We start from the raw sequence: 12,573 nt of genomic DNA on the forward strand, positions 1-12,573 counted from the left end.
AGTCTCTGTTTATCATCAGACTGCAGTTATCATAATAGATACAGTCAGAATGGCTGATGTATGTAGATATTTAATAGATATATAAGGCGTGATGCCTTGCTGTCGATAGCTACTAAGCCAAACGAAAACATAATAGTGAATCGTCGTACATGTTTTGCAAATAATGTATTGAATATCTGTGGCTTATTTCATGTCTAGTTGTACTTTGTTTATCCAAATGGATCTCCGTCCATCCCTTTGACGTGATATAAAAAGCTTTATTTTGAAGTCTTTGAAGAACTGGCAGCTAAATGGACAGAGAGAGAGAAAGGATGGGAGATGGAGCGATAATAACTAAAATGGCGTTTCACATCTTTGTGTCTGTATGCCTGCAGGACATCAAAGGCCAGTCCTGGACTGATGAGGAATCAGATGGGGAGAATGAGTCGGAGCAGTTCCTCTATGGGATCCAGGTACCCAGGCCGTCATGTCATCCTCCCAGGCCTCCTATCCCTCCCAGAGGGCAAACCGACCAAAATGTCATAATGACATCATTTCAACCAGTTTTGCCCGCTAGGCTCTTTGGTCCAATACAATCAGAATCATCACTTGGGGTCTGCAGAACTCCCCGTAGGGGTCCTCAGAAACTGTTATCTTATTACATTAAATCCTATGTGACATACACAATATGTTAATCTTTCAATCAGCTTTTTACAAAAAGTTATCTCTAAAGGCTCGAGTTGAAAGTACTGTAAATTCAGTCCGGTTTTAAAAGCCTATTCTCCATTGGATTCAGACCATCAACCAAGAGATGAGAGCCTGTTTGTAGGCACTGATATATGTGTGTGAGAACGAGACAGATAGAAGATCGAAACTAGAGATAGAGAGACACACAGATACAGTCCTGTGTGACAGCAGAACAGGAGACTGGCCCTGTACCTTGTCTAATACTACAGTCATTTCATACATGAGTATCAGAGCTAGCTCATATTAGTGTAAATGGAGGCTACAGCAGCATCCCCATGGATAACTCAGTGGTCTGACCTCCAGGGGAGCTGTGCTGCTGACCTGTACCGACACCCCCAACTGGATGCAGACATCGAGGCAGTGAAGGACATCTATACCGACAGTGCTGTCTCTGTCAGGTACTACAGTACACACACAGTCGCCACAGCCAAGTCTGGAAACCAAGACCACTGACTGTTATTATCATGATCAGTAAATACTTTGCTCCAGACAACATCAGATTCACTGAGATGTCAAGTTTCTTAGTATGGAAAAGCTGATCAGTTTATGTGATTATTAAATCTGTATATTTGCTATTCTTCCTCTTTCAGAGAGTATGGAACCATTGATGATGTGGACATTGACCTTCAGATTAATATCAGTTTTTTGGATGTGAGTTTTCATTTTATTTTCTATGGGCATTCCAGTATTACAATTCATCATAGTAGACAGTGTATGTGTATATCATATGTGTGTGTGTTTGTTCCAGGAGGAGGTGGCAACAGCCTGGAAGGTCATCCGAACAGAGCCCATCATTCTGAGACTGCGCTTCTCTCTCTCGCAGTACCTAGATGGACCGGGTGAGCAGAGCCCCAGTGGCTGTGCGTGTGTGTGTGCATGCGTTTGCCAGCCTGTGTTTGTGTGCCTGTGTATGTGTAATCAGAGCTGAGTTCTTCACTCCTATGTGTTGCATAATAATGAGTCATCTATTCTCAGAACCGTCAGTGGAGGTGTTCCAGCCCTCCAATAAAGAGGGCTTCAGCCTGGGCCTGCAGCTCAAGAAGTGAGTCCTACTCGAGTCACATGCCACTCAGCACGATTCCTCACATTCTGGTTCAGAGAGGCTATCCATGGGTCCTACGCTAATTTTACAAGATTTCCACAATTTTCAATGACACCTACACAACTTCTACTATCTATGCAAAAGTATGTGGATGCCCCTTCAGCCACACCCATTGCTGACAGGTGTATAAAATCGAGCACACAGCCATGCAATCTCCATAGACAAACATTGGCAGTAGAATGGCCTTACTGAAGTGCTCAGTGACATTCAATTGTCTGCCCTAGAGAGCTGCCCCGGTCAACTGTAAGTGCTGTTATTGTGCAGTGGAAATGTCTATGAGCAACAGTGGCTCAGCCGCGAAGTGGTAGGCCACAGAACGGGACTGCCGAGTGCTGAAGCGTGTAGCGTGTAAAAATAGTCTGTCCTCGTTTGCAACACTCAATATGTGAGTTTCAAACTGCCTCTGGAAGCAATGTCAGCACAATAACTGTTCGTCGGGAGATTCATGAAATGGGTTTCCATGGCCAAGCAGACGCAAACAAGTCTAAGATCACCATGCACAATGCCAATTGTCGACTGGAGTGGTGTAAAGCTCGCCACCATTGGACTCTGGAGCAGTGGAAATGCGTTCTCTGGATTGATGAATCACGCTTCACCATCTGGCAGTCTGACGGACGAATCTGGATTTGGCAGATGCCAGGAGAACGCTACCTACCCGAATGCACAGTGCCAACTGTAAAGTTTGAAGGAGGAGGAATAATGGTCTGGTGCTGTTTTTCAGGGTTCGGGATAGGTCCCTTAGTTCCAGTGAAGGGAAATCTTAACGCTACAGCATCCACATTTCTGTGCTTCCAACTTTGTGGCAACAGTTTGGGGAAGGCCCTTTCCTGTTTCAGCATGGCAATGCCCCCGTGCCCAAAGCGAGGTCAATACAGAAATGGTTTGTCTAGATCGGCGTGGAAGAACTTGACTGACCTCAACCCCACAGAATACCTTTGGGATGAATTGGAGCGCCGATTGCGAGCCCGGAATTATCACCCAATATCAGTACCCGATCTCACTAATTCTCAATGTGGCTGAATGGAAGCAAGTCCCCGCAGCAATGTTCCAGCAAGAGTGGAGGCTGTTATAACAGAAAAGGGGTGACCAACTCCATATTAATGCACATGATTTTGGAATGAGATGTTCGACGAGTAGGTGTCCACATACTTTTGGTCATTTAGTGTATATTATGTACCTAAATGTCCAGTAGAGTCAATGACATCTGCTAATTGCAGCCAAATTCAGTGATTGTGACTGGTTGTGCTGTCTGCCCTATAGGATCCTGAGTGCGTTTACGTCCCAGCAGTGGAAGCATCTCAGTAATGAGTTCCTGAAGGCCCAGCAGGAGAAGAGACACAGCTGGTTCAAGGCCGGGGGAACCATCAAGAAGTTCCGCGCAGGACTCAGCATCTTCTCTCCCATCCCCAAGTATGGCTCCTATTACAGCTTCTAGTACTATCCCAGCTACTATTACAGCTTCTAGTACTATCCCAGCTACTATTACAGCTTCCAGTACTATCCCGGCTACTATTATAGCTTCTAGTACTATCCCGGCTCCTATTACAGCTTCTAGTACTATCCCGGCTACTATTACAGCTTCTAGTACTATCCCGGCTCCTATTATAGCTTCTAGTACTATCCCAGCTACTATTATAGCTTCTAGTACTATCCCAGCTACTATTACAGCTTCTAGTACTATCCCGGCTACTATTATAGCTTCTAGTACTATCCCGGCTACTATTATAGCTTCTAGTACTATCCCAGCTACTATTATAGCTTCTAGTACTATCCCGGCTACTATTATAGCTTCTAGTACTATCCCAGCTACTATTATAGCTTCTAGTACTATCCCGGCTACTATTACAGCTTCTAGTACTATCCCGGCTACTATTAAAGCTTCTAGTACTATCCCGGCTACTATTACAGCTTCTAGTACTATCCCGGCTACTATTACAGCTTCTAGTACTATCCCAGCTATTATTATAGCTTCTAGTACTATCCCAGCTACTATTACAGCTTCTAGTACTATCCCAGCTACTATTACAGCTTCTAGTACTATCCCGGCTACTATTACAGCTTCTAGTACTATCCCGGCTACTAATACAGCTTCTAGTACTATCCCAGCTACTATTACAGCTTCTAGTACTATCCCAGCTACTATTATAGCTTCTAGTACTATCCCGGCTACTATTATAGCTTCTAGTACTATCCCAGCTACTATTATAGCTTCTAGTACTATCCCAGCTACTATTATAGCTTCTAGTACTATCCCGGCTACTATTATAGCTTCTAGTACTATCCCAGCTACTATTACAGCTTCTAGTACTATCCCAGCTACTATTACAGCTTCTAGTACTATCCCTGCTACTATTATAGCTTCTAGTACTATCCCAGCTACTATTACAGCTTCTAGTACTATCCCAGCTACTATTACAGCTTCTAGTACTATCCCAGCTACTATTACAGCTTCTAGTACTATCCCAGCTACTATTATAGCTTCTAGTACTATCCCGGCTACTATTATAGCTTCTAGTACTATCCCAGCTACTATTATAGCTTCTAGTACTATCCCGGCTACTATTACAGCTTCTAGTACTATCCCGGCTACTATTAAAGCTTCTAGTACTATCCCGGCTACTATTACAGCTTCCAGTACTATCCCGGCTCCTATTATAGCTTCTAGTACTATCCCGGCTCCTATTACAGCTTCTAGTACTATCCCGGCTACTATTACAGCTTCTAGTACTATCCCGGCTACTATTACAGCTTCTAGTACTATCCCAGCTATTATTATAGCTTCTAATACTATCCCAGCTACTATTACAGCTTCTAGTACTATCCCAGCTACTATTATAACTTCTAGTACTATCCCGGCTACTATTATAGCTTCTAGTACTATCCCAGCTACTATTACAGCTTCTAGTACTATCCCAGCTACTATTACAGCTTCTAGTACTATCCCTGCTACTATTATAGCTTCTAGTACTATCCCAGCTACTATTACAGCTTCTAGTACTATCCCGGCTACTATTACAGCTTCTAGTACTATCCCAGCTACTATTACAGCTTCTAGTACTATCCCGGTTCCTATTACAGCTTCTAGTACTATCCCAGCTACTATTACAGCTTCTAGTACTATCCCAGCTACTATTACAGCTTCAAGTACTATCCCGGCTACTATCATAGCTTCTAGTACTATCCCAGCTACTATTACAGCTTCTAGTACTATCCCGGCTACTATTACAGCTTCTAGTACTATCCCAGCTACTATTACAGCTTCTAGTACTATCCCGGCTACTATTATAGCTTCTAGTACTATCCCGGCTACTATTACAGCTTCTAGTACTATCCCGGCTACTATTACAGCTTCTAGTACTATCCCGGCTACTATTATAGCTTCTAGTACTATCCCGGCTACTATTACAGCTTCTAGTACTATCCCGGCTACTATTACAGCTTCTAGTACTATCCCAGCTACTATTACAGCTTCTAGTACTATCCCGGTTCCTATTACAGCTTCTAGTACTATCCCAGCTACTATTACAGCTTCTAGTACTATCCCAGCTACTATTACAGCTTCAAGTACTATCCTGGCTACTATTACAGCTTCTAGTACTATCCCGGCTCCTATTATAGCTTCTAGTACTCTCCCAGCTACTATTACAGCTTCTAGTACTATCCCGGCTACTATTACAGCTTCTAGTACTATCCCGGCTACTATTACAGCTTCTAGTACTATCCCGGCTACTATTATAGCTCCACATTCATTATCCTGGTCAGATTTCATCATCACTGTCATCTCAGTAGTCAATGGGTACGTTACCATCCTTTCAATAAAACAATTATTGTGAATACCTTGATTTAATGTAATATTTAGATTAAAACGTTTACATGGTTTGCAAGAAGAACAATTTTGCTTACAATCCTCTATACATGGACAGGCTTCCTGATGGAAAAATGTAGAAAATTGCCAATTAAAATAAACGATAAACGTTCTATCACAGGGACCATGTTATTTTTGGGAAGCCTATTTGAGTTTGGACATATAAAGTTTGTGTGTGTATACTATTTTAAAGACATTTTCGGAACTCGCTTCACTCGAGGGAGCACATGCGCAGATCAAATACTACACAGGAACTCAAATGAAGGTGTATACATGTCCTAGATTGCTAGAAAATGGAGGTATTTTAACCGGGTTATGCTTACTTTGCTTGACCTAACGCCGGTTAAGATCAGAGTAAGGTGTTTACATGACTAATGTCAAACTCAGAGTATTGCCATAATCAGCTTAATATCAAATTATTAGTGTGCATGTAAACATACTCACTAATTAGTTGCTCTGAACTTTTGTGTTCCTATACTTTTCTTGCGTAGGTGTCTGAATGTCTGTCTGTATGTGTATGTACTGTATACTTCCAGGTCTATGCATTAATGGTCTCTGGGTTGTGTGTGTGTGTGTGTGTGTGTGTGTTCCCAGGTCCCCCAGCTTCCCTCTGATCCAGGACACGGTTCTGAAGGGGAAGCTGAGTGTTCCAGAGCTGAGGGTGACCCGGCTCATGAATCGCTCCATCTCCTGCACCATGAAGAACCCCAAGGGGGAGCTGTTCAGCTACCCCCCCAACAGCCAGGTCGGAACCCACCTCCCCTCACCACCATCATCACACACCCCTCTCCTGACTGGCAACAATTAGTGTGCACAATTATTAGGCAACTAATTTACAAAAATTGTTTCTCCCAATTCACTTGTTTATTCTCAATTTTTAGAGTAAGTGTAATGAATAAGTAACACAAAATGACAATTAAATAACATTTTTGGCCTTTCAAAAATATTCAGTGACCAATATAGCCACCGTTCCATCCATGGAGTCTGTCAGTTTCTTGATCTGTTCACGATCAACTTTCGCTGAAGCAGCAACCACAGACTCCCAAATGCTGTTCAAAGAGGTGTATTGTCTTCCCTCACTGTAAATCTCACGTTTGAGAAGGGCCCACAAGTTCTCAATAGGATTTAAGTCAGGTGAGGAAGGGGGCCAGGTCATTATTCGGGCATCTTTGAGGCCCTTGCTGGCTAGCCAAGCAGTGGAGTACTTGGATGCATGTGATGGAGCATTGTCCTGCATAAAGATCATGGCCTTCCTGAATGCTGAGGACTTCTTCCTGTACCACTGCTTGAAGAAATAATGTTCCAGAAACTGGCAGTAGGTTTGGGGGTTGAGTTTCAGTCCATCTTCAACCCAAAAAGGTCCAACTACCTCATCCTTAATGATAGCAGCCCATACCAGTACCCCACCACCTTGCTGGCGCCTGACTCAAAGTGGTGCCCTGTGTCCATTACTGATCTAGCCACGGGCCCATCCATCTGGTCCATCAAGAGTCACTCTCATTTCATCTGTCCATAAAACCTTAGAGAAATCTGTCTTCAGGTATTTCTTTGCCCAATCTTGACGCTTCAACTTGTGAATCCTATTCAGTGGTGGTCACGTTTCAGCCTTCTTGACCATGGCCATGTCTCTGAGCACTTGACACCTTGTACTTCTGGTAGGTTGCAGTTCTGGAATATGGTGGCATTGGAGGATAATGGGTTCCTGGCAGATTGATGTTTAATTCTTCTTAAGTCTTTTGCAGTTAATTTGCGCCTTTTCTTCTCCATGTGTTTTTTGCGCCCCAGTTGACTATTCGCAACAAAACGTTTGATTGTCCGATGGTAACGCATCAATAGTTTAGCTATTTCAAGAGTGTTGCATCCGTCTGAAAGGCATTTTACAATTTTTTACTTTTCAGTGTCAGTTAAATCTCTTTTTTGGCCCATTTTATCTGAGGTAATGAAGCTGCTTAATAATCATGCACACCTTGATATAAGGTGTTATTGACTTTTACCACACTCTCCCTCATTACACAGACACATATCACCTGAAAATGATTACATCCAATAAGCATTCAAGTTTATATGGTTCGGAGTTGGAAAATGTGCCTAGAAATAATGATAAGATCAGAATACTCACTTGCCTAATAATTGTGCACGCAGTGTATTGCACAGAGCCCAATTATTGCACCTAATGAAATTGCACATTTGTGTGTTTTGATGGGTATTCTATTGGATAAAAAGTCACTGTGACCGTACAGCTAGCTAGAACAGTCAAACACAATACATCATCCATATCAGAAAGTGCATGAATTCAGAGCAATACTCGTAACAAGCAACTATTTCCCCATTCTATTATCCATACTATCTAATTGTTTTCTCGCTTTGAACTACCTGAGAACTTTGACTGTACCCTCCCCCAACCAACACACCTACAGTACTGTACCTACCTTCCTTCCTGAGCCTCTCCCTACCCATACCTGACATGGCTGGCGTAATGCTTTGTCTTCACTGTACCCTTCACTACTTCACTGTCCCATAATGCTTTGTCTTCACTGTACCCATCAGACTGTGGCTGTCCCGGCGGCCAGGGCCCCAGCGCAGATTACCACGAGGCAGCTGATTGAATTGTTTTTCTCATCCCAGGCGGGCGGCCACTGCAAGAACATCCCTACCTTGGAGTATGGCTTCTTAGTACAGGTAGATAAGACCTCAAGGACAAAGCTAGGGCCCTAATAGGCTTTTAGTTCACTCTGAACGTCCTTCCAAAACAACTCCAAAGCGCAAACACTGATAGGACTATCAAGGGTCAAATTACACTTACAGGAGTTAGAGGACATAGTATGTGCTTAAAGAAGATCTCCGCCTCTGTTTAATTGATTCATGAAAGTTGAAATGAGGAAATGTTTTATCTATCAAATGATTTTAGATTCAACGTATTTAATATGCGTGTGTATAATGGGTTTGTTTCAACCCTGGGTAAAGTGACAGACTAAAGCGTTGATAAGAGGCCAAGTCAGCTGATGATGTCATGATAGGAGAGTGATATATGGGGCTGGAAGAGAGGAGGGGGTGATTGGCAGGAACACCATGTTTTGTCTCCTGACAGATAATGAAATACTCGGAGCAGAGGATCCCCACTCTCAATGAGTACTGTGTGGTCTGTGACGAGCAGCACGTCTTTCAGAACGGATCCATGTTGAAGGTAGACCACATAAAAAATGACATACAGTGTGAAGTGAATGTTAAAATGTAAACTTTTCAATTCAGTTATGAGCAAGTTTCTTTGTTTCACTCAGATTGATGTTTGTTTGTGTGCGTGTGTGTACCACTTGCCCTGTGTGTGTGTGTGTGTGTGTGTGTGTGTGAGTGCGCAGCCGGCTGTGTGCACTAGAGAGCTGTGTGTGTTCTCCTTCTACACTCTGGGTGTGATGTCAGGAGCAGCAGAGGAGGTGGCCACTGGAGCAGAGGTGACTGCCTGACTAACAACACACACACTTTCTCTATCCCCCTGTCTTGTCTGTCTGTCCCTGTCTATCTGGTGATAACTGATCGGCTTTCATGTTGATCCCTAGGTGGTGGATCTGCTGGTGGCTATGTGTCGGGCTGCTCTGGAGTCTCCTCGTAAAAGCATCATCTTTGAACCCTACCCATCTGTGGTCGACCCCAACGACCCCAAGACTCTGGCCTTCAACCCAAAGGTTACTACTGTTGCTGTGGTTACACACCACGATACATGTTGTCTGGTATATGTGATAACATTCTAGAACATTACTTTGGGCTCATTGAATGGGTTGTAGGTATTAATCCAATGTTTTTCTCTCTCCCTGTCCTTCTGACGCCTGTCTCTGTGGCTCCCTCTTGCTCCCTGGTCACAGAAGAAGAACTATGAGAGATTGCAAAAAGCACTGGACAGTGTCATGTCCATCCGCGAGATGACCCAGGTACTGAGGCTGGGGGAGGCTGGGATGAAGGAAGGGCAGTGCTGGACTTGGGCTGTGAAAAGAGACTATATATGTGTTGTTGCATTGAATCGTCTCCTTGTCATATTTAGATTTGGTTGTCTAGTGACGAAAGGATAGTGGGGTGTGAAATAATGAAAGCTGTCTTTTCCAGGGCTCATATCTGGAGATTAAGAAACAGATGGACAAACTGGACCCTCTGGCTCACCCTCTACTGCAGTGGTAGGTAGAAGGTTTCTGTTTACACCTCCTGCAATCTAAACCTCCAACCCTGTTCTGCCTCTTTCACAAACCTGTTTTTCTTCTCCCCACCATATCCCGTCCTCTCTCTTCTCCTCCCTCTTTCTCTCTCTCTCTCCCTCTCTAGGATCATATCCAGTAACCGATCCCATATCGTCAAGCTGCCTCTGAGTAGGGTATGAATAACACAGATCTCTGGTGTCTGCTCTTCCTCGTAACTGTTGCCGTGTGTTCTCCAGTACATGATTCTCTATTCTCTCTCTCCTTCCCTCCGTCTCTCTCTCTGTCCAATAGCAACTGAAGTTCATGCACACATCCCACCAGTTCCTATTACTCAGCAGCCCGCCTGCCAAGGAGGCACGCTTTCGCACGGCCAAGAAGCTCTACGGCAGCACCTTTGCCTTCCAGTGAGTCCCCTCTCTCTCCCCTAAGGGTGCCACCCCCCTGTAGTGGTCCCATATACAGTATATGGCAGCACCGACCTCCCCTTAACCATAGACTCCCACATACAGAATAGGTACTATGTTTTATTAAGTTTGAGATAACTTGATTCGTAAATTGTACACAAAGTCCAACCGAAATGTACCCCATCCCTTCCCAAAGACACTCAAAGGTTGGAGCAGGGGGCTGCCACACTGGGCGCCAGTGGAGCAGTTGTTGTGGGTGGTTAAGTGCCTTGCTCAAGGGTACAATGGCAAGCAACGCATTTAGGATTAGATACCAGCATCCTCCGGTTGCCAGCTCACTTCCACACCGATTTTCTTTTTCCCTTCAGACCCAGGATTCAAACTGGCAACCCTCCGGTTGCTGGGTCGCCTCTGTAACTGCTAGGCTACCTGCCGCCCAGTCTTATAGACAGAGACAACACATAATAGAGTCCCACATAGCTGGTAGTTACAGCATCCACCAGCTGACGGCACAGTGAACAGACACCACACCCTGTTTTCCCAGCAGTACTGGGTCCCTGATGTAGAGATATCAGTGTGAGCAACAGACAGAGTCAGACAGCCATGCCGAAAGGCACGAAGCAGAAGCATGCATGGGACTATCTCAAAGCAATCAGAACTGTCTCAGTCCCTCAGGCAGCTAGCTGATTTAACCACTCTTCTTGAACTTTGTCTCTGCTAAGAATAACAGCATGGTTACCCTGTTTCACCCCTGGGGTTTATTTGAAGACAATAAGAGATGAGAGACGGTACAGTTTGATGTATTCCCACTGAGACTTCTATTCACGTAACATCCTGCTGTTGAAAGGAGAAGGAGGGGTGATGTAATATCATGAGATTTCTGAGCTGTTCCTGTGCTGTATGTCCTCAGCCATTCTGCTGTCTTTAGCAAACAAACACGCCATGTTTAGAAAATGTGAGAAAATAGAATTACTATCTCATACAATCAGCCAAAAACACAGTGTAAACAGACTTATTGCATTGCCAATACGATGTAGATATCTCCCGGCATGACTGCTTTACTCGAGGTACAGTATAACAATATGTCCATAAATGGTTGGCATGCAAAAGTGGAAATAATTCCGTTTTGAACGCTCTCTGCACAGCGTTGTTGGAGCCTTTAGAAAGCACTGGCCCTGTTTGAGGAAGAAGTGTTCAGTATTCACAACTCTCCTTCTCTCTCTCTCTCCCTGCACCTGCTCTAGTGGTTCCCATATAGAGAACTGGCACTCCGTTCTGAGAAATGGACTAGTCAATGCCTCTTATACCAAACTGCAGGTATGTAGATCCAGCAGTTGGCTGAGCTAAGACGCATCCTCCCTTGGACAGAGCCTGTCTGTCCTCCTCACACACAGTGCAGGTTGGCTGTCCAGCTGATCCATTTTGACAGTAACGGATGCCAGGTTTCTCTCTCATTGTATTGCCAGGCCCACCGGTAATTTTCCCCTGGCATATGTCGAGCACTTCCTGTTTCCTGCTCTGACAGCAGTGGACGCCACGCCTCTTCCTGTCCTGATAGAGAGGCAGAGGGGCTGTGTTGTCTGCTGGGCGCTTGGGGTTACCAGTCGGCCTGGCTGGAGGCGTGGCTGCCTGGGTTGACCACTAAGAGCACTGAGTAGACTAGGTCAGAGGTTGCGACTGCTGCCCCGCCCCATGTCTGTTTCGCTTTGAGGATCCACAGAGTGGGTGAGTGGGTGAGGGATCCAAGGAAGGTCAGTAACGGTCATCACCTATACTGTCTCTCTTATTTACCTCTATGCTGAACCTAATGATGTTTAATATGTATATGGCTGAACCTCCTGGCAGTTCAAGACCCTGTACAAGACATTAAACCACATGCATGACAATCTATTTTTATGTCTTAAGGTTCATAATGTATGCACCTTTGAGACACGCCGTCTCGCTCCTTCCTGTTATTATATTATGCTGTATGGATGGGAGAAGTCAGCAGGGTGTTTGTTGTCAGTGAGCGGTTTATTATGAGCATATTACAGTATTAGAACCTTTGTTGTTAGAGCTTTGAAGACTCATCTTTCATCCCCTTGTTCTGCATCCCTCTCCCTCTCTCTCTCTCTCTCTCCCTCCTCTGTCTCTCTGTCTCTCTCTCGCTCTGTCTCTCTCTCTGTCTCTCTCTCTCTCTCTCCCTCCTCCTCTGTCTCTCTGTCTCTCTCTCTCTCTCTCCCTCCTCCTCTGTCTCTCTGTCTCTCTCTCTCTCTCTGTCTCTCTCTCCCTCCTCCTCACCTTGAGCGTTTG

The 12,573-nt window shown here is 44.6% G+C and overlaps 1 protein-coding gene across 1 annotated transcript in view; it reads left to right on the forward strand.

Annotated features, from left to right (window-relative positions):
• Positions 1-338: 338 nt before the first annotated feature.
• Positions 339-12,573, forward strand: part of LOC120025046 (protein mono-ADP-ribosyltransferase PARP6) — a 16,603-nt gene continuing 4,368 nt past the window's right edge. The window contains exons 1-16 of the mRNA XM_038969484.1: positions 339-452; positions 1,030-1,124; positions 1,317-1,377; positions 1,475-1,565; positions 1,702-1,768; positions 3,089-3,238; positions 6,288-6,438; positions 8,319-8,372; positions 8,782-8,877; positions 9,050-9,142; positions 9,248-9,373; positions 9,551-9,616; positions 9,789-9,856; positions 10,002-10,050; positions 10,169-10,281; positions 11,526-11,598. Coding sequence (XP_038825412.1) covers positions 339-452; positions 1,030-1,124; positions 1,317-1,377; positions 1,475-1,565; positions 1,702-1,768; positions 3,089-3,238; positions 6,288-6,438; positions 8,319-8,372; positions 8,782-8,877; positions 9,050-9,142; positions 9,248-9,373; positions 9,551-9,616; positions 9,789-9,856; positions 10,002-10,050; positions 10,169-10,281; positions 11,526-11,598 — 1,467 coding nt within the window. The remainder of the gene's footprint in view (positions 453-1,029; positions 1,125-1,316; positions 1,378-1,474; positions 1,566-1,701; positions 1,769-3,088; positions 3,239-6,287; positions 6,439-8,318; positions 8,373-8,781; positions 8,878-9,049; positions 9,143-9,247; positions 9,374-9,550; positions 9,617-9,788; positions 9,857-10,001; positions 10,051-10,168; positions 10,282-11,525; positions 11,599-12,573) is intronic.

Source organism: Salvelinus namaycush, chromosome 30 (assembly GCF_016432855.1).
Source record: "Salvelinus namaycush isolate Seneca chromosome 30, SaNama_1.0, whole genome shotgun sequence".
NCBI lineage: Eukaryota > Metazoa > Chordata > Actinopteri > Salmoniformes > Salmonidae > Salvelinus > Salvelinus namaycush.